Source organism: Yarrowia lipolytica, chromosome 1B, assembly GCF_001761485.1.
Source record: "Yarrowia lipolytica chromosome 1B, complete sequence".
Taxonomy (NCBI): domain Eukaryota; kingdom Fungi; phylum Ascomycota; class Dipodascomycetes; order Dipodascales; genus Yarrowia; species Yarrowia lipolytica.
The window spans coordinates 1,222,412-1,242,548 of record NC_090771.1 but is presented as its reverse complement, the minus strand read 5'-3'; the positions used below and the strand labels follow the sequence as shown (position 1 = coordinate 1,242,548).

At 49.8% G+C, this 20,137-nt stretch overlaps 8 protein-coding genes and 2 non-coding genes across 10 annotated transcripts; 6 read left to right on the top strand and 4 right to left on the bottom strand.

Annotated features, from left to right (window-relative positions):
- Window positions 1-432: 432 nt before the first annotated feature.
- On the bottom strand, window positions 433-1,635 carry YALI1_B12409g (uncharacterized protein; the record flags this gene model as incomplete). Its single annotated transcript, XM_500674.4, has 1 exon — window positions 433-1,635. One exon carries the CDS (start codon window positions 1,633-1,635, stop codon window positions 433-435), a length of 1,203 nt encoding a protein of 400 aa, XP_500674.2.
- Window positions 1,636-3,757: 2,122 nt separating this feature from the next.
- On the bottom strand, window positions 3,758-4,057 carry YALI1_B12384g (uncharacterized protein; the record flags this gene model as incomplete). The annotated part of the gene is made up of 2 exons (XM_068282057.1): window positions 3,758-4,003; window positions 4,049-4,057. The coding sequence occupies 2 exons, from the start codon at window positions 4,055-4,057 to the stop codon at window positions 3,758-3,760; spliced, it is 255 nt and encodes an 84-aa protein (XP_068138158.1).
- A 930-nt stretch (window positions 4,058-4,987) lies between these two features.
- On the top strand, window positions 4,988-6,409 carry YALI1_B12375g (uncharacterized protein; the record flags this gene model as incomplete). The annotated part of the gene is made up of 1 exon (XM_500673.3): window positions 4,988-6,409. One exon carries the CDS (start codon window positions 4,988-4,990, stop codon window positions 6,407-6,409), a length of 1,422 nt encoding a protein of 473 aa, XP_500673.3.
- Window positions 6,410-8,753: 2,344 nt separating this feature from the next.
- Window positions 8,754-9,659, top strand: YALI1_B12337g (uncharacterized protein; the record flags this gene model as incomplete). Its single annotated transcript, XM_500672.3, has 1 exon — window positions 8,754-9,659. The coding sequence occupies one exon, from the start codon at window positions 8,754-8,756 to the stop codon at window positions 9,657-9,659; it is 906 nt and encodes a 301-aa protein (XP_500672.1).
- A 30-nt stretch (window positions 9,660-9,689) lies between these two features.
- On the bottom strand, window positions 9,690-11,175 carry YALI1_B12313g (uncharacterized protein; the record flags this gene model as incomplete). The annotated part of the gene is made up of 2 exons (XM_068282056.1): window positions 9,690-9,772; window positions 10,980-11,175. 2 exons carry the CDS (start codon window positions 11,173-11,175, stop codon window positions 9,690-9,692), a joined length of 279 nt encoding a protein of 92 aa, XP_068138157.1.
- On the top strand, window positions 10,528-10,614 carry YALI1_B12320r. The gene has a single exon. It is a non-coding gene; the product is annotated as a tRNA-Asp (tRNA).
- A 1,840-nt stretch (window positions 11,176-13,015) lies between the features above and the next one.
- YALI1_B12295g (uncharacterized protein) lies at window positions 13,016-14,395 on the top strand (the record flags this gene model as incomplete). The annotated part of the gene is made up of 1 exon (XM_500671.4): window positions 13,016-14,395. The coding sequence occupies one exon, from the start codon at window positions 13,016-13,018 to the stop codon at window positions 14,393-14,395; it is 1,380 nt and encodes a 459-aa protein (XP_500671.2).
- Window positions 14,396-15,807: 1,412 nt separating this feature from the next.
- YALI1_B12267g (uncharacterized protein) lies at window positions 15,808-17,535 on the top strand (the record flags this gene model as incomplete). The annotated part of the gene is made up of 1 exon (XM_500670.3): window positions 15,808-17,535. One exon carries the CDS (start codon window positions 15,808-15,810, stop codon window positions 17,533-17,535), a length of 1,728 nt encoding a protein of 575 aa, XP_500670.3.
- A 631-nt stretch (window positions 17,536-18,166) lies between these two features.
- YALI1_B12243g (uncharacterized protein) lies at window positions 18,167-19,465 on the top strand (the record flags this gene model as incomplete). Its single annotated transcript, XM_500669.3, has 1 exon — window positions 18,167-19,465. One exon carries the CDS (start codon window positions 18,167-18,169, stop codon window positions 19,463-19,465), a length of 1,299 nt encoding a protein of 432 aa, XP_500669.2.
- A 171-nt stretch (window positions 19,466-19,636) lies between these two features.
- YALI1_B12227r lies at window positions 19,637-19,756 on the bottom strand. The gene has a single exon (XR_002432074.3). It is a non-coding gene; the product is annotated as a 5S ribosomal RNA (ribosomal RNA).
- Between the last annotated feature and the right edge of the window lie 381 nt (window positions 19,757-20,137).

The window sequence follows — 20,137 nt, the reverse complement described above, 5'->3', positions numbered from 1 at the left end:
TTGACTCGATAGCCCAGTTCTTTAAATTACTTGAAATTAGTTGAACTCTTAAGATTATAGTTAAAGTAAAGCTAAGTAAAAGGAGTCAATATTATAATAGCTAGAATGCGCTACAGAAGAGGTATTTGAAATCCGAGAGCTCTGAAACGGTCCCCAATGTCACTAAATATATCATTCATGTTACACAATATCTTGTCAGAGTCTAGTAGTCACAGTCTAGTCTTGCATCTTCTCAGACTCCAAGGCGAAATCATAACCTTACCTGTAGAAGCCAGTCATCACGGACATTGTTATACCATTGAATCACATTCCTGGTTCGGACAGCTAATACAAGGGACTTCAAAAATGAGTCCATTTGCGAATGCTCCAGGCTCATTAAGTATAATGTCTATTACTTCACTGCGTAATTTACATAGAGGCATTCCTGTCCTCTTACATATCCGAGGGATAGTAGAAGAAGGCAATGGCGGCAATAAAGTAGGTGCCGAGCAACATGACTCCCTCAAGCCAGTTGGACTCTCCGTCCTGCAGCAGGTAGTTGCAGACAAAGACTCCGACGAAGAGGACGGCAGTCTCAAAGGTGGAGAAGTACAGAGACATGGGCTGGTCGATGATCCAGCCGAGAATGACCAGGAAGGGGGTGAGGAAAAGGGCAATCTGCAGAGAGGAGCCGATAGCCACTCCGATAGCCAGATCCATCTTATCCTTGATAGCCACAACCACGGCAGTCACGTGCTCGGCGGCGTTACCGACAATGGGCAGCAGAATCAGACCGATGAAGGTCTTGGAGAGTCCGGAAGAAGCCACAATGTCGTCGATGGACTCGACGAGGTAGTCGGCGCAGAAAGAGACCATTACGGTGATGACAACCAGGGCAAAGATTGACTCCCAGGGAGTCAGGGTGGAGCCCTCGTGCTCGTCCTCTCCCTCGGTAGCGTCAACGGCCTCGCTCTCAGCGTCCTCAAACAGACCGCTGTGGGATCCGAGCTGAAAGTAGAGGAAAAGAGTGTAGATGGAGAGAATGACGATGGAGGTTCCTCGAGACACAGCTAGGGTGGGGTCGACAACCGAAGGGTCGGTATCCTCTCCGGGCTTTCCAGAGTTGGGCAGAGAGGCGTGGAAGGCAGCGGGGATAAGCAGCGAGGTGACTCCGAGGGCGAGAAGAGAGGACATGGTCTGGGCCACGGTCATGTTGAACTTCTGCTGGACTCGTCCCCATCCTCCGGCAACGAAGCAGCATCCCAGCACCAGCAGCATGTTGGACAGAATGGATCCAAGCATGGAGGCCTGGACAATTCGGATCTGGCCCTGGTAGAGGGCGATCACGGATACAATGAGCTCGACGGCGTTTCCAAAGGTGGCATTGAGCAGACCTCCGAGAGTCTGGCCGACCTTGGCAGACAGCTCTTCAGTAGCAAACGACAGCAGGGCGGCAAGGGGGACAATGGCGAGGAAGTTGAGAGAGAAGGTCCAGGTGGCGCCCCATCCGAGAATTCCGGAGAGCAGGCCGAGGGGCACGAAAATCAGCAGAATATTGACATATGACGAGCCCAGCACGATGCGCACCTTTTGCACGTAGGTGTGGTCCGAGGGCTGGAGCCGTCGGCCAATGAGAGGGGTGGATTCGGAAGGCATTGCGATGAAAACTGGCGCGGAGTTTGGTTCAAAGGCAAAAAAAAGAGGCCAAAAAACGGTTCGTTCAGTTGTCGTCGAGGTTTGAAATCCAATCGCAGATAATATCACAAATAAAACCCGCTTAGAATTAAGCTTATATCCCGCGCGTTAGGCATGTGGAGGATATTAATAGGGGAGGACGAGGAGGGGGGGATTTGGTGAGCAAGGTGAGCAGAGAAAAGTACCAGCTTTGGCAGGTGCCTTTTCAGAGCCTGTGTTTACGCCTGTGCGGGTTTTCAGCTCTCTACCGGCTCTATATCGCTGGTTATATGGATTACCCCTGATTTCGGCAGTGCAGCTAGACCCCACTAGTGCTATGATATAATGCGTCTAATGAAGCATCTAAACCGGTCAAGTGACAGATGTTTTGTTTTAACCTGGTAGTACAGACGTAAGATAGCGGGCGTCGACGATTGTCCAATGTCAGGCCCCCCTCATCTTCTTTTACGGGCTAGTCCAGCTGTCAAACGGGGTGGGAGGGGCGGTGCAGAGAGTTTGAGGGAGATGAGGACATAGAAGCCGCTGGGGTTGGTGAAAAAGGTCGGAAAGAGAGTAATGTTATGTAATCTGGGTGGTAGAACCTATCAATGGCCTTCTTTTTCCGCCATCTCTACTCCCCAGCGCGTTACATTCACTTGTATACCTCCGTCATCATAACCTCAGAGTTTGTTTATTGTTGCTGCAGCCATGGTCCCAAACAGGCAAGGGTCGAAGAGTCAGAACTCGGATAGACATTGTTATTGATGCTGCAACTGCATGATAAGCGATGGTAGATGGAGCAACATGACGACCGACCAGATTGTGTTTCAAATCTCCAATTTCCGGGATTTTCCACCGACTTACATCTCCATTCCGAAGTCTACAAAAATCCGTCCCCACAAATTTTTAGCTGCAGCCGGTTTCGTACTGCTGCACCGACTGCATCTGGCACTGCGGCTGGTCTTGGTCTGGTCTTGGCGAGACACCATTGTGGAGACGTGTGCCACCAGAGGTCTCCAAACACTGGTTGCTGTATGGATGTGCACTTTTCGGCGTGTGTACAATTGCTACGCCAAAATCGCCCTCTGCCAATTGCTGCGTGGACCCGATCAAGCGCGTATCAAATCGCGTTATTAACTTGAAACCCGGGCTTACTGTCTCCAAGTCAATTGATAGGAGTCCGAATTTGGAGAAAGTACCGTAGTACGACAGTTGCAAGAATGACAATCTCGGCGTGAAAGAGACAATGTGGAAGGAGCTGCGGTGATTGTAACAGGGTAACTGCTCTATGGACGGTAATTTTTCACTCCAAATACTCCGTCCATTCACTCATTGACCCTATAGGCCTTCCCGACATGATATCCGCAGAGAAAAGAGGCAGTGCAAACTCTGCCGAGCTCTGACTTTCATTTGTTGCCAGAAAAGTCAATTGTGATGAATGAGATGGTAGAGAGAAATAGAAACTGCCGATACAGGTTATGAGTCAGTTTATGGGTTCAACTAAAGTCACGTGTTGATTTGGTGTTTTTTCTTTTTTGTAGTTTTTTTTTTCCCAATTCTGGGCTCTATATTGTCCTATGGGGTGCTCAATACTGGCCAAACAAGCAAACATCAAAAGAGCCCAAAAAGTGGATCAAAAGTGACACAAGGTCCATCTTCTCATCGGATGGATTTAAGCATGTATTGCAGTTAGTTGCGAGGGTTACTTTTCCGGCTGGAACTATGTTTCTGCTTGTGTGCAGCATTGCCATGGATGTGCCTGGTTGCGAGAGTACCGTGCCCTTTTTGAGCAAACGTCTCCCACTATCACCATTCTTGTTGGTCTTAGTTGATGTCGCTACTTGACCTTGATAGAAAACTTACTTAGCTTTACTTAGCTTTACCAAGCCCTACTCCATGAGCGATTTCACCACAGTACTGTCCCACTGTCACATTCAACACCGTCATCCGACTCAGTCATTTCCTCCACTACTTCAAGAGCTGAAATAAGAGGCCCCACCTTGATGTCTCAGTCTCAATGGGCGCTTCCCAAGAGGTGTTGTATCGTATTCCTTCCTCCATGAAGTAGGTTAAACCGCAACATGTCCTTCCACTTCTACACATGTCACCAAGGAGGGAATCCCACAAGTACGGAAGCCCACAAACAGCCAGAGAAACGGCATCTCCCTGTCAGCCACGTGTTGCCAACCCAACTTCTCCTCCTTCTGCGGGGAAGAGGCTTCCTACTGTACATAGTAGTGTAGCTAGTGCCTGCTGAGTTATAATGGAAACGACCACCAATTGCCATATCTGGTAGTCGATGCAAGTGGGGCAGTGAGAGGAAGGGAAAGAAAGAAAGTGAAGACAGTGTCTCTTATATATACATATTGATGCGATGTGCCCATTATGCTAGTACCTTGGCCATTCAATATCACCCACTCACCCCAATATGCCCAGTCGCTTTGCACGTTGAACTAGACGCTCTAGATGTAGACAGTACAGGCTATAAAAGACAAACAAGACATGTGGCAGCTCCATAAGTGACTCCGAGTAGGACGCCTTCAACTCTTCTTGGATTCCACTCCTTCTATTCCGTTGGTACCCTACTACATGAGTCTACGATACAAAAACTCGCAAGTGTTGTACAGTGTATATCCCATATGAGGGTGTCAATCATCATATATATCTATATCAGATGTCAAATGTACAGTCACAGGAAAACAAGACTAAAAAACCTCACACTGTAGCCACGACCTGAACCTCACTGGGTGGTGACCTTTAGCGTGGTCTTAGCACCGTGTGGAAGCGGGGGTTAGTGCCGGCGACACAAGGGAGCTTTAAACGACTGAGAGGGAAAGTTCTGGGCGTTTTATTGACTACTGGAGAAGAATGAGAAAGTCTGTATCCCTGTGGGCATCTTTGCTCCGTTCTTTATAAGCAGGTTCTACAACATCTGTATACACCATATCATTCCACAGTGACAATATGTATCTACAGTCGATATCCAGTCTAATTGTACCTATACAGGTATTTCAAACCCGACTCAAGCACACTACATATCCCCTAAGGCGATATTCTAGCCCGACGTGAAATTGGGATGTGCAGAGAAGACGTGAAAAGGAAACTTCGGGAGAGAGACAAACGCCCGCTCTGAATCAAGATCCCCTCCCCCTTGTTCTCTCTACCTGCTCCCTGTCCAATAATCACCATATCCATCATAAATCGACTATTGCAAACCCCACCTCGCTGCACTAGCCACTAGTGTAAGCGAGTTGGACATGGGTGAACACACGGCTGGATATATGATAATATATATGGCTGTAGACCCGTCCATGGCGTCAGAAAACTCAACAAAATGGTGATTCCAGATATCTCGTATCAGGATGGAATTCTAGCGGCTTTGCCAATTCCAAAAGGAGCAGCGACCGGCACAGGACTACGACCACTGCTGAAAATGGTTACAGAACTGCTTGGAAACATTCGAATTGGCCAGTATCTGATTGACATGGTGATTGGATCGCAAATGGCCATTTTTGGCGGAGTTCCCAACCCAGATCAAGACAGAGCCCCTTGCATTCTCTTCATTGTGCTCCACTGCGTCTTCTGTGTGTGCAATGGACTCATCTTCCTCTACAATCTATACCATCGCCATCTGTTTCTGTTGACTGGGTGCAACGCCTGTTACAATCTCGTGTGTGCTATTGGTTTTGGTCTTCGTCTCAAATGGTGTGACTACACCATCCAGTATTTGGTAGCAGTCTTCTCCGTCTGTCTGCCTATAGGCACGTCCTTCTACCTCAATTTCTGCAACACAGTTCTGGGCCATCGAGTCTTCACCAAACGGCACCCGGAGACGGGCAACTCGTCCTGGTTCCATGTGGTTATGACAGTCTTCTACTGTCTGATCATTGGAGTGGTAGTGGGCGCCATTCTGGGTCAAGCTCTGCCATACCTGTACTTTATGGGACCCAAGCACTACCAAATGTGTCGCAATGTGGCTAAGGCCATGGGAATCATTTGTATTCTGTGGGCTCTAGGAGGTTTGGCGATGGTTCTGGCAGCTTATATAATTCCTGTGGGGGCTGTTGGTCATGAGTTTCCTGGATTCAAGGCGAAACGGGCCAAGAATCTAAGACAGACTACCTCTCCGTTCTGGATCACCAGTTTCGGAATCTTTTATTACCCCGAAAAGCCCAAGTACAAGACGTTCACGAAACGGTCTCTGGAGGAAGACGAGAGGCATGGAGCCTCCAACAACAACACTTTGTTTGCCCGTTTTGTCGATTCCGAAAGACGAAATCCAGTCCGAGTCATCTCAGACCTCAACAACAACCCCACCGTGTGTGCGCTTTTGATTTGTTTCACTTCTTGCGTTCTTACAACTATCACCGTGTGCAGAACCGTGTCTCTTTTCACAGACGAGTTTTTCAAGGTCAGACAAGTTGGCAACTCGCCCGTGTTCCAGAACTACACTCTGTACGCCACCTTTGGGGCCCTCGAGTGCATTGTGAACGCTCTGTTTTTGCTGTTCCGAATCGACCTGAGATTCTATATTCCCGACAGAGAAGACTTTTGGGACTGGCTGGACAAGTATCCGCTGTTCCGAAGCGGCAAGCTTGGTCATATCTACGATAAGAGCAAGGAAATTGACGCTGTCGGTCTGGCCCACAACGTCCATCAGCCGCAAGACTTGTCTTCGTCAGCAGAGAAAACCCGACAGTCCATCGACTCCCTTTCCTCACATAATAGCAGCGGTGGTAGAAGAAGCACTAGTTAATAGGATACCGAAGTATTTGAGTGTGAGAAGTGCTTTATCATCGTGATGTATCATTGGCTGATACTATTAGACAAGGGCAACAACAGAACCATAGTTGGTCAGAAAAGGCGTAGCACCAGTGAACTTGTAAGGTAAGAGGCACAGAAAAGGAAAAGACGGAGCCATGAACTGAGCCTCGCATGTACTTTCCAGAGAAACAGCTCATTTACTCGCGAGCTATCTGTTCCCTGTTTTTCGCCTTCCATAGAAGCCATCTCCATCTCTGCAGAAGATCACATCACCAGCCGCCGTCCAAGATGATGCTGCACCAGCTGCCTTTAGTAGAGAATAGACTGGATTGTTCGCATGGAGAGCTCTTGCTTCAGAGCTGCTCGGAGAAGGACTGACGCCCGCACAAAGTGAGAGATACCAAGATGAAGACAGAAGTCCGGCAAGTTTCAAAAGACTGGATCGTGAGATGGTTTAGAATTCCACAACGTTACCGTCCAGACAGACTTGCCAAGCTCCACCATTTCAGGACCAGTATAACTTTCGACTGCAGCATTTCCATCATCCCTTCATCATCCTTCTACTATCCGCTCCGAACCCACCAATCAAACGTCCAAGAAATATTCTAGAGTCACTTTTTCTCTTGTCTGCTGTAGATGCTGTACCCCTCATGAACCACCAACCTAAATTTGTCGCACAGTGCCAAGGGGACATTAGTCTGGTGCACTTCAGGGTAAACCCAAAGAGTTGAAATCCCTCCGTGTCTCAGACCCAACCAACTCCACACTCCACAAGCCCCGTGTCCTCCCCACGATGATCACGCGCCTCAGTAAGCCTGTTTGTTTCCCCACCGTCTCGTATCTTCGCACAAGGTTTGTCGATCCCTATTATCACGGCCCATGTTGCGAAGTTTGATGCCGGAGAGACAGAGAGAGAGAGAGTGACCAGAGTCGTGTGGGGCAGCACGCCACCCGGCAGGAGACGCACATACAGTAGCTAAAAGTAATGTGACCCCGGCAACGTGGTGAAAAGAAAGAGAGTATGCGATTGGGAGAGAAAAGAGGAAGCAGGAGGAGGAGCTGGACGAGCATATATATATCCCAACCTGCTTTCAGTGTCACATGTCACGTGTGGGGCTGGTGGCCACCATCGCCAGACTGACAGCTGTCTCACCGGCCAAAGGTCGGAAATGACCCGAGACACTTAACGTCCGTGGTGCGTGTTTCTTTGTTCGCGATAAGAGCACTACCGAAGTCACGGTACGAGTCGGTGCTGGGATGTGGTAGATGTCATACAGTTGAAGGACACGGTCTAATTTCAGTGCCAGACATGCCATGTTTCACGGCTTTGTATGGTTTGCATTTGGGCATTGCGTATAGATACGAGAGTGGATGGAGCCTTCTAGAAAGACCCACAATGGAGATGCAGACAGGCCATGCATATAATTGGAAAGCTCCAGTCGAGGCGGTTCCAATGGGCTTGTCGGTATCCAAATCAGACCCCTGTTTGGGCTTCTGGCTTGTACCGTTGCAATCTCCCCAGACCCACGCACGCCTTATCTAAATTGCGTTTGGAGACACCAAAATTCGGACAATGAACTGAGAACCCGAAATGAACTATGCACAAGCGACACCTGTACCTCATTATGCGAGAGTTGTGCGTGCGTGCGTGGCCCGGGATTACGTCATAGGGGACCTTTTGGCGCTACGGGAGTATCAATGTGCGACTGACTACTGACGATCTACCCAGTGGTACACTTTGTCAACCCTCTGGTATGGCTAAGCTTATAGCAAGATCGGACGGGACAAGGGATGCGACGCTAACGGGAGATGGCAAAGAGATAGGGGCATGGAGTAAGCGGCGGTGGTCTCAATTACCTGTGAAAAATGCACTTGTCCAGCCAAAATCCAGTTGCCTCATCTAAACCACCACCTAAACACACACTCCTCGTTACATTAGACTCCGCCCATACCTAGGCTAATAAACTCTGTTGGGCGACTTAGCTGCAGCTTCCTGGAGTCCAGTTGCTCTGGTATTGCTCATTACGTCATGCGTTGTGGAGGTGGATTCGAGGCGGAATTTTTGGACATTGTAGCGCATCTGGGGGGAGATGTGTTACTTGGCGCGTGTTGTGACCTCTCTCACGGCAGTTGTGGCTATAAATACCCGTGGTCTTCCCCACTCGCCGGAACAACTTTTTTTGCCCACAGCTCAGACGTAGACCGCTCAGACGTTGCTGGTTGCGGTGTGTCCAACTCTATTCATACCACACCTTCATCGTCGGGGATATTTAAAGTCGTGGATTCCCACACCACCCTTCTTTTGTATTCTGTATTCCTACTGATCCTCCCACGCAATGTCTCTCTCCGACAAGATTGAAAAAGCACACATCCCCGAGCAGCGGCCCCTCGCCATCTTCTCCGACTTTGACGGCACCATTTTCCTCCAGGATACCGGCCACGTGCTATTTGACAAGTTTGGATGCGGCCCCGAGCGACGAGCCGAGCTGGACGAGTCCATCTTCACGGGCGAGCGAACCTTCAAGGGCGCCTCGGAGCTGCTGTGGGGCTCGCTCAAGGATGTGACCCTCGAGCAGGGCTTCAAGCAGCTCGAAAAAGACCTCACCATGGACCCCGGCTTCACAGAGTTCCTCAAATACGTCCAGCGACACCACATTCCGTTTTCCGTCATCTCCGCCGGCATCAGACCCCTTCTGCGAGTGGCGCTCGACGAAAGCATAGGCAAGGAAAAGTCCGCCGAAATCAACATTGTCTCCAATGACGCCATCATTGCCGCCGACGGCTCCAAGTGGACCCCTCTGTGGAGACACCCCGATTCCGATCTCGGCCACGACAAGTCCGTGTCGCTGCAGGAGTTCAAGGACGCCACAGAAGAGGTCAACCCCATCATCATCTTCATTGGTGATGGAGTGTCTGATCTGCCTGCCGCTAAGCACTCTGACGTGCTGTTCGCCCGACGAGGCCTCAAGCTCGAGCAGTACTGCCAAACTAACAAAATCCCTTACATTCCCTATGACGACTTCAACGATATTCGACGGGAGCTGCGAAAATACGTCAAGGGTAACCGACATCATGATCTCAAGTACGGAGCCTCTGATGACACCGAGCTGGTGCGATCGGCCGCCTCCTCCATGGAGACCTCGCCCTCGGCCTCTCCCGGCCTCAAGCCTCTTACCAACCTGAAGATGACCAAGACCGAGAAGGAGCTGGATAAGCTGGACGGACTGAAGCTTGACAAATAGATAGAGTGACGAAAATGCATGGCAGCCCGGTCATGAATGGACAAGAATGAATGAATGAAATGCGTACAGTACGGAAAAAAGTGAGTGGCTGAATGGCCAACACTGGACAGCAACTGGCCTGTTTGCGAGTGATCTGTAGCTCTACGGTACGTACAGTTTAAGAAATAGATTAATTGAAAAGCCACAATACTGCGATATAAATTTACTGTACAGGCAAGTACAGTAGTGGGAAACTTAGGGTGCGTTGATAACGTTGCTCCTATGGTACAGATCTGGCGCATCATACACTGTATGAGCAACTCACCTCACCTCAACAATGCAACTAAGGAGAATGGTGAATACGACACTGTCGGAAAGCCATTATTTGGTCTAGTGCCATGGGCACCGTTAGTCGTGTTTTTCTCTTGTTATGTAGATGTGCAGTATTGAGCTCAAGGGCTTATAATGTTTTAGTTAAAGTACCGTAGTTCAGTTTTAGCTGATTCCGCTTCCTATCAAGCATGACATCCCTTCGACTCAAAGTGAACCCATTCTTAGGGGAAACGCTCAGTTGTTTAACCGTTCATGTTTCAATCTATGGTCTCATTGAACCCGCTCATTTGTCATTCCTATCCTGGGATAATCAGCTGATCTGACTCCGTCATACACACTACGCTTCGCAACTTTGTGGGAGGCTCACAACTGCAACAGTTGGGGTCCGATCAGTCTTAAGTCGGGTGTCTGTACATCAAATGGACCTGAATTTACTTCACTGTAGTTATTTTCACAACATTCGCGTTTTTTATTTATTTTTATTCTATTCATTCGCGTTATTGTAAGTCAAACCTCGTGAGGAATAGGAATTCTCAATTTTTCAGAAAAAAACTCATCCGCAATAGTTTAGTGGCTAGAATTTCCGCCTGTCAGGTATAATACCAGCACGCGGGGGACCGGAGTTCAATTCTCCGTTGCGGAGTATCTTTTTTTGTCCAGTTTGAAGGGGAATGTTAGAACTTTTCAGTCACATGACTTTGCTGTATGATGATACTTCTAGACGAGAAGGTTGATTTTTTGTAGTTTTTTTTGTGGTTCATAACTACGCTGAGCATTTTACGTCCTGACTGTAGCTGTTACTGTATGTTTTCATGATGTACAGATTCCCTTCTCAATCGAGTCCAGTTCTAAAAAAACATACCTCCGCTGGAATCGAACCCCCAACCACTCTAACCCTAATGCAGTCCCTATTATACACCAGTTACCCTGTCGAACTTGTCGCAGTATATAACCATGGACAAGTCCGATCCAAGTCTTTTTCCTCACATTCGTAAGCCTTCTATTCACTGCACTGCCCACAAAATGGGTAACTGGAGGGGAAAAGAACGGCGAGAGAAAAGTGAGAGGCCACCTCATACGACGTCGACGCTATACACCGAAGTTCGATGTTGTAACTGGGCTCCTTCGACATTCTATTATATTGTATTTTGGTTGAAAATTTTCCGAATTGGTTCTTTCCGAAATATCCCAAGCTTGTTAGCATGGTTACTTTGGTTTTGTTGACATGGTTGGTTGAATTCTGATGATCGATCGTTTTAAGTTAGTTGGCATTTGTTAGCTCCATCAGTTGACTTGAAATATCAACTTGGTGTCGCACTCACCCCATCCCATTTGGTCCACCATTGCCCAGAGCCACGTTAGCTCTTGGAAGCAGCTCTTGGAAGGGACTCGGATCAGCCTTGGAGACAGCTTGGTCTGCGCCAGACGCGACCTGTGACGTCTCTTGGCTGTGTCATGCTTCTGTCTGCGACGTCACGAGTGGACAAGTTCAGGCTATTATCATTGTTGGGCTTATTACATCACTTGCACTATGGACCGGTAAAACTGACGATCATTTAATGCCTCGGTCAATCAGTCTCAGAGTGTCGCCAAATGTACACCAAATGAGACTTACTACCGTACAAGTTACGTGCTTCTAGAACAGAGTTGCAGTATGGTCATGTTCAAGACATGGACATCACAGTATGGCTTGTAGAACGACAAACCAATGATAGCACATTTCCCATAAGATAGAACATTTCCCATAGATAGAACATTGCCCTTATTATAGCACAGCATGGCACGCTCTGCACGCTCGTGGCGGAACCAGCGTAACATTGCGCGTGCTAGACCCGACTTTTCCTTTCCAGCCCGTTTTGGCGCAAGTGCTTGTTGTCTAGACTGCATCCTCCGCAGACTATCGCAACTTTGTTGGTGAATGCGAAATACGAGAGAAGACACGAACGACTGATCTCCCCGAAGTGTTGGGATCGAACAATGACAGGATATATACCATGCGTCGTGAGACACTGGAGTGTAGTCGCCCATCGTCGGTCAGAGACAGCTGGGGTCCCTTTTTTTGGGCCTGTCATATCCGTTTGTCGTCTGCTTGTTTGTCTATATTCTTCCTCATGTAGGTTCAAAACCCGACTGTAGGCGACCAACTCAAAAGAGCCATGTTTTGAATGAGAAACACGTTTTGGCTTGAGCGGGGCACAGTTGGTGGTTGGCTACGTACTATACAGGTACTTCACGGGTACTCGTACAATTACCGTAGCACTCAGGACCGGGACCTATTGTTAGCATGTGCTTCGTATTCGTTTGCACCATGGATGTATTGGTAGACGTACCGGTACGAGTACGAGCTCCGTCCAAGTGCCTGTACCTCCATCTCAGGCACGTCAATCGCTGTGTGCGGATCTGAAACACTTGACGCCACGCGTAGTGCGTTGATCTACCGCCTGACGCTCTGATTAACCCCTTTTGTCGTTTCTGGCCCACGTTTCGTCCTCTATAAAACTCCGCTTTGCCCTGGAAGCTCCGCCAAGAGAAACGTGTCCTGCCAAGCGTCTCGGTATTGGTGGGTGCATGCCAGACGAAGATGCGACTTTGAGAAGCGAAACGAGCGAGGCGAAAACAAACCAACCCCGGATGAGGCGAGTTGGAGAACCAAATCGAAATTGAAAACGTTCGCACCCAGTACTCTCCCAAACTCACGTCTGCGACGTCAGCCTCGCGTGTTGGTCCTCCCAACTTTTAATCTTGTGCCCTTCATTTAGAGCTAACTCTGCCCTCTACAGCCTTTGGACTAACAAACCATCCCCCCAACCTAAGAGACATGCCAAGAAGGGTTATGTGGTGAATATCTGGAGGCTGGCCAATGATGTCAGGGCAATTACACGAAACGTGGTGTCCAGCGTACTAATTTCGACACGCGGCTCTACCCAGACCTTTGACTCTGTCTCTCCCCACAAGTAGCCCGTCGTATAAAGATACCCTCGGTACCCTATGATGATACCTCGTTAAAGCGATCTCCTCAAGTCCCTACAGTATCTATTCTCTTGATGCAGCTCACACTCGTTATTGCCGCTCTGGCCTCCCTGGTCACCGCCCAGTCTCCCTCCCTGGATACCCAGGCCCTGTACGGAAACCGACCCACCTGGTCCAAGTACGACCCTCCTCTTGCGACCATCGTTGCTGATGCCGCAAAGGCCCCCACCAACTCCTTTGCTGGCAAGCAGGTGGTTCCCGGCAAGGCCTTTGACAAGTTCTACCAGATCTGGCTGGAGAACACCGACTACGACAAGGCCTCTGAGCAGGCTGACATGCAGTGGTTCATGACCCAGGGCATCACTCTGACCAACTACTGGGCCCAGACCCATCCCTCATCCCCCAACTACGTGGCTGCTGTCGGTGGTTCTTACTTTGGATCCTACGACAACTCCTACCGACTCCTCCCCGAGTCTGTCCCCACCGTGGCCGATCTGCTGGAGACCAAGGACATCTCCTGGGGTGAATACCAGGAGGACCAGCCTTACACCGGCTTCACCGGCTACAACTTCTCGCGACAGTCCGACTACGCTGACGCCTACGTGCGAAAGCACAATCCCCTGGTCTTCTACGAGACCGTCACCAACTACCCCAACCGTCTGGCCAACATCAAGAACTTCACCGAGTTCGACAAGGACGTGGCTGCTAACGCCCTTCCCCAGTGGGCCTTCATCACTCCTAACATGACCAACGATGCCCATGATACTGATATCGAGTTTGCCGGCAAGTGGGCCCGAGGCTGGCTCGAGCCCCTCCTCAACAACGAGGAGTTCATGAAGAACAACCTCATCATCCTTACCTTTGACGAGAACGACACCTACTCCAAGAAGAACACCATTCTGGCCATTCTTCTTGGAGGCGCCATCCCCGAGCACCTCAAGGGCACCACCGACCACACCTACTACAACCACTACTCCAACATTGCCACCTGCGAGGCCAACTGGGAGCTTCCCCATCTCGGCCGAGGAGATGTCGACGCTAACGTCTTCAAGTTCATTGCCGATGACCTCAACATCCCCGTCGCCGAGTTCGACACCACCAACCAGTACAACAACTTCTCTGCCCCTGGCTTCTTCTCCGACAAGTCTCTTGGTGTTGGCCGACCCCAGCTCAATGCTACTGGTGCTGGTGGTGCCCGAATTCTGCCTGCTCTGCTCGAGGTCTTTGCCGATGCTTCCGACGTGAACGGAACCGGCTCTGCTGCTACTTTCTTCAACCGAGCTGCCAACAACAACTCCACCGGTGGTAACAGCACTGTTGTCTCCCCCTCCATTACTGGCTCTGCTGCTCCTTCCGCCTCCGCCACTGTCTCCTCTGGCCAGGCCAACGGTGCCGCTGCCGCTGGTGTTTCTCTGGGAGCTGCTGTTGTCGGAGCTGTGGCTCTCTTCATCTAATCGGACTGCGTCATTTCTTGAAGACATGCTCTACTTATAAAGATGCGACTAACTGCTACGACTCCCGTCGTTTGTTTAACATATTGATTAGAAACTTATCGGATGTAACTGTAGTTGTGTATATTGATTCAGTACGGTAGTTAGTGGGTTCGTCGTAAGGTGAATTACTTATACTGGATCGGAGAAATATCAATTTTTAACGAAAAAGGGCACCTATGTTGTATGTTCAGATGCTCTATGACTTCCCTGGAGATCTAGTATGGCCCAACCTAGAAGGACCATAATGGATCTTTTTGTATGACAGAGTCTCGATATTTTTACATATTCTTGATTCTTGGAGATTAGTGGATCCAAAAATAGCATCCATTTGAACACCCACTTGTCTATATTACGCACGTCTATACCTATTGTAAGTATTCTGGTTTACATCTTAGGCAACACCTTCCAGCATGATAAACACTTGAACTCCGCCAGTACATCACCAAGATCACACACAAACATACCCTGGACTAAAAACCTACAATACTTTAGTCCATGGAGCAGTATTGTGTTTTTCATTTTCTCTATCGCGCGCTATTATCTCACATAGCCCCCATATACTTCCCTTATTGTTCATGGGTCTAGACCTTCAACCTACACTCCCCTACATCACTTACTCGTACTCACTGTACACAGGCTGTAGTAATTTGATAGCATTTTTTTATTCCATTTTACACCAAAAACTTATATTGCATCTCTATATTGACCACGCCCCAATTTTCCCTGTTTATCCGGTACTTTCAAGGGTCTACAGCTCTTCCCGTTTACGTCTTACACTCCCCCACATAACATTCTTGCAGATCTATCTGCACATGGCCCATCGTATTCTGCTTCTGACAACGGGGAAAAGTCTGAAAGCGGCCTGTAGATCGGAGCAGGGAAGAATCGAAGATGGGGAGCGGAGTGTTGCTGGCGAGATGTAGACCCTTGACCCGAAGAAAAACATGCCTTTTTTCGTAGTCCAAAAATCACCCCGTGCTCCAAAATCAAGGGTCCCCTTGGTTATTTTCTTGTCCTTTCACCCCAGCCACCCCATATCCCATAATCTTGCCTACAGTACTGTACAGTAATAATGCACTTTTGACGCCAGCAGTATTTTTGCCATTTTGGAGGAGCTTAAAAAGAGTGACTGGGAAGGGTCCAAGACGACATGTAGTGGTCTGAAACAAGTAGAACAAGTTGTAACCGAATCTCCGTTGCAAACCAAACATTTCTGTCTCTTCAGAAATTCTCCAACACGCCAGAACGGCCCCTACTCTGCCCCTCTATATCGCTCCTAACTAACCTACAAGTAGTCTTGCATCACTCTACTGCACCTGTCTCACACATAACATCCCAACATCTCTTGACACTCTCGACTCTCGACACACAGCATGGGTCTCCCTATATGTGCCCTAGACGGTCCCGAGCGCAAACGACGGCGGCTGGACGGCGAAACAGACCTGGAGATGTCCGACACGGACGACATGGCGTTCAAGGACGATGTGGCGTCCTCGTCCGCGGCTCCCCCAGTGCCCTCAGCCCCCAGACTTGCCTTGTGGGCCACAGACATGAGCAGCGATAGCGAGACGAGCGAGGAGGACGACGTGCGACCGTTTGCAGCTTCTCTGCAGTCGTTTACACGCGCCCTTCCTCGTCTGGACGAATCTTCGGGCGATAACCTGTTTACACCATCTTCCGTACTTCAACCATGGAGAATGTGGGACAATGAGGAAGACGAAGACGACCAACAACAATACTCGCAGCAGATGCCGCGGCCGCGACGACGAACACTGCTGACTCTGCCGCTGCGGCGCAGAAACGCCTTCAGAGTGTCCTCGACGTCGTCGTCCCGAGAACTGGACTCGGAAATCGACAATAACAGATCGACGGCGGCTGAGCTGCTCAGACGCATCAACGTGAGCTCACACAGGTCGCCGCCGCCGCTGCCACAAATCTCTGAAACACACCTCATGTCAGAACTGTCCGAGTTTGTGCCTGGAGGGACTCTCTCGGCCGAGGTGGCGGACATGTACAGGCAGGGCATGGTGAGCGCGCAGGAAGCCGCTTACCTGAGCCGGTCAGGCAGCGAGGAGCAGCAGGTGAGCGATCACTTGAGCGAACAGGGCCATCTGACTCACGTTAGCGACTCACGAGCTACCACTCCGCTCAGAAGCAGCACTCCTTTGGATACACTCGAAGACCCTGCCAACCTTAGCAGCAGCTCACGGCTGGCCCGTTTGGAAGCCGACTTTGAGCGTCTCGAAACTGAACGCCGAATGCGCGACTTTGACGCTCAAGATTCGCATTATGGACCTGTTTCAAGCACACTCCCCACCCCTTCGTTTCTCGACCATCCTCCAGACGCCCACTTGGGGGATCTCACATCGCCAAGAGTGACTATAAGCGAACAACAGGTACCTGCCCTGATGCCAGAGACCGTTCCTTTACTTAGTCAACAACTGGCTGACACCGCAACCCGACAAACTGTCCACTTTGAGTTCCCAGACGATGCAACTCCTAGTGTTGCAGCTGCAGAAGAACGAGCCACTGAGTTCCACAGCAGCGCTTCAATAGACAGCGACTCGAACCGTTCGTTGCCATCGGAGGAATCACCCTCTGGTCACGTGAGTTTCGGATCAGTATCGTTTGCAGCCGACACTGTCGACTCTCAATCTTCCTCCGAGCCGGGAGAGTCGCCTGAGTCGCCCCAGGTGCTGCCGATCGAAGACACGCTTGTGATTCCGTTCACGCGGTCGCCGTCTCCCTACGAGTATCCCGTGTCACCAGCCTCGTCCATCGACTACGAGCGACGGGACTACAACCGGCGAAGAAGCCGCTCTCTTGAATGTCTAGAGGAGGGGGGAAGGCGTGGACGGTCACGTGGGGGACGAGCTGCTGCTGATAGAGCTGCTTATGTTTCTGACCCCGAACCTGACGTGGCTATGTTCCCTCAGTCGGGTGAAATCGCACATCGACGGTCCAATTCGCTGCCGTTCTCTTCTCGGCGACAATCGGTGGGCTCGCAGTCCGAGCCCGAGAGTAGTATGCGACGAAGCCGGTCTCAGAGCGCCGGCAGTGATAGACGCGTGCGGTTTCGCTTAGCTGTGAGGTTTCAGTAGAGCCCGAAGAGGGAATTACCAGAAGGATTATTTATTGCATTATTTATAGTAATATCGTATGAAGATAGAGTGGTAAAGGTGGTCGTGGGGTGGTACTTGTAGGATGTTTGGTGTGTGTACAGGATAGGAACGAGGGGAGTTTACGCCAGTACAGCACAGACACAGGTGCTTACTGTACAAGTACAAGTACAAGTATGATACGAGGACATCAACCTCTGTTGTACATACTTGTACATGGACAAGATGAACGGGATGTGTATAGACGAACTGTGGAGACGATTTTTTAGAAAAACCTTCGAAAAAGAGTGCAGCCAAACCAATGGCAGCTTTGAAACAAGTCTGAAATGATTCCTTTCCCCATAAATACAGACAAGTGTTTTGTTTTTTCTCCTGTTCGTCTGGCACTGTATCATGCTCACAGCTCTATACAGCTATCAGAGTCTAACAAGCGTTTAATGAGATGTCTTATCAGCACGAGAAACTGTGGATAGGGAAGTCATCCTGGGAATTTTGGGACATATTTTTTCACCCGTACAAATAAAACGAGTGGATAAGTTTGCGCGCAAAAATCCAGTCGCGTCAGTCACCAACTACGCCATCTATATTTCCCCATCTCACTCGCCGCCACTGCATGCACGCGGAGCTTATAAAAATATTTCAGCATTGCATTTCCCAAGGTCTAGTTATACATCCACAGCACACCATGGACAGCGATAGCGACTTTGAATTCGACAGCGATTACGAAACAAGCACATATCTGGGGTTCGTGGACGAGCCCGACTCGGACGACATCCCCGCGTCTCCTCTGGACACCCGGCTCGGTGGTCAACCCATCTGGTTGCATCCCGAATCGCCCGCTCCTCAGGAGCTCATGAAGTGTCTCAGCTGCCACAAACAAATGCCCATGCTACTGCAGGCGTACTCAACTCTGGAAGACAAGTACTACGACCGTGTCATGTACGTGTTCAGCTGCCCCGAGCCTGGATGTCGAAGAAAGCCCGGATCGGTGCGTGCTCTGCGGTCCATTCGACGGGACCCTGAGCGGGAGGTTCGAGAGAAGAAACGGGACGCGGAGCTCAAGAAAATCGAGGAGCAACAGCAGAAGGAGAAGGACGAGGCGCGGGCCAAAAAGAAGGAGGCCATGAGCAATATCGGCAGCAATCTGGTTGGCGAAAAGGGCAGCAATCCATTTGCCAGTGCAAACCCTTTTGCCGCCAAGGGTGACAATCCCTTTGCAAAGGCCGACAATCCCTTTGCCAAGAAGGCGGAGAACCAGGCGGTTACTGGTGCTGAAGAGGTTCAGAAGCTATCTGAAGAAGCCCAGGAGGTATCCCCATCTCCCCCTTCTCCCACCGACGAACTCATTTCTTCGCTACAAAAGACACAACTGGCGGAATTTGACTACAAGCGGGACGTGAGTTGCCCCAAGTTCCAGCACGGACACTATTTATACACCGAACAGGAGTACCTGACTCCCGAGTCGCAACGAGAGCTGCCCCAGGGCATCAAGATTGAAACGGAGGCTGACGACGGCGAAACCACTGACGAAACCGCCGAGGCCGTCATCGACAAGGAATACGAGAAGCTTGTCAACGTGGACAAGCACTTCCACCGGTTCTCGGACATTGTGGAACACAACCCCGAGCAGGTGGTGCGGTACGAATTCAAGGGCCAGCCCCTGTACTACGCCGACGACGAGGTGTCCAAGGAGGTGACAGAGCTCATCAAGTCTGACAAGAAGGCATTTGAGTTCCAGGTCATGCCCAACGCCATTTCCCAGGTCTCCGACGACATTATCAACGGTATGGAGTGGGGAACCATCATGGTGTGTGTGGATCCTGAAGACAATCTGCCCGAGTTGGACAAGAACAATGTGGGATACGCCGAGGAGTTTGTCGGTGTTCAGTGGGAAAAGGAGCATAAGGAGTAGGTAGATTAGTATAGATAGATGTATTTTAGAAGACAGACTGGTACTTGCAGGGTCTAGCAGACAGAAGTCTAGAGCACATCCAAGTTGTAGCGTTGAGGAAAGACAGAGTAAACATCCTCCTTACATCGCGGAAAAAACTACAGCCAACGTACGTACGTTCGCGGACAAAAAGATTGCAGCACCCAGGATTCTCGTATGGTCTCCCACTACAATACTAACTGGGCTCTCTGGTGCTTGACTATGGCTGAATCGGACGGGAAGCCGTATTTTCACCAGGATATGGCCGTTGAGTTCGGGGGTGCGTTGAGCTACTACAACTGGCCATATGTTTTTGAAAGCAATAGATGGGTATTTTAGGACAGATAAAAGATAAATGCGTTCAATTGAGCGTGTATAACACAATGGTGAAGTCAGTTTGTTTGTGGGAAGTTTGGAAAGAGATATTTGCGGATATGTAGTCTTGATGGTGTTCACTGAGTCTAGTATGTACGTAGTCCGGCTTTAGCCTGAGTCTGTTGACAATTTACAGTAGTCTTGGAGATGAGATGAGGGCTGGGGAATTGTACAGTAGAGACTTGGTAAAAAGAGTATGTACGAGTTCTCATGATTCTCCGTTGTTTTAATGACAACCCCAGATGTATCCATACCTTCAGGTCTTTAAGTGCCCGCGAA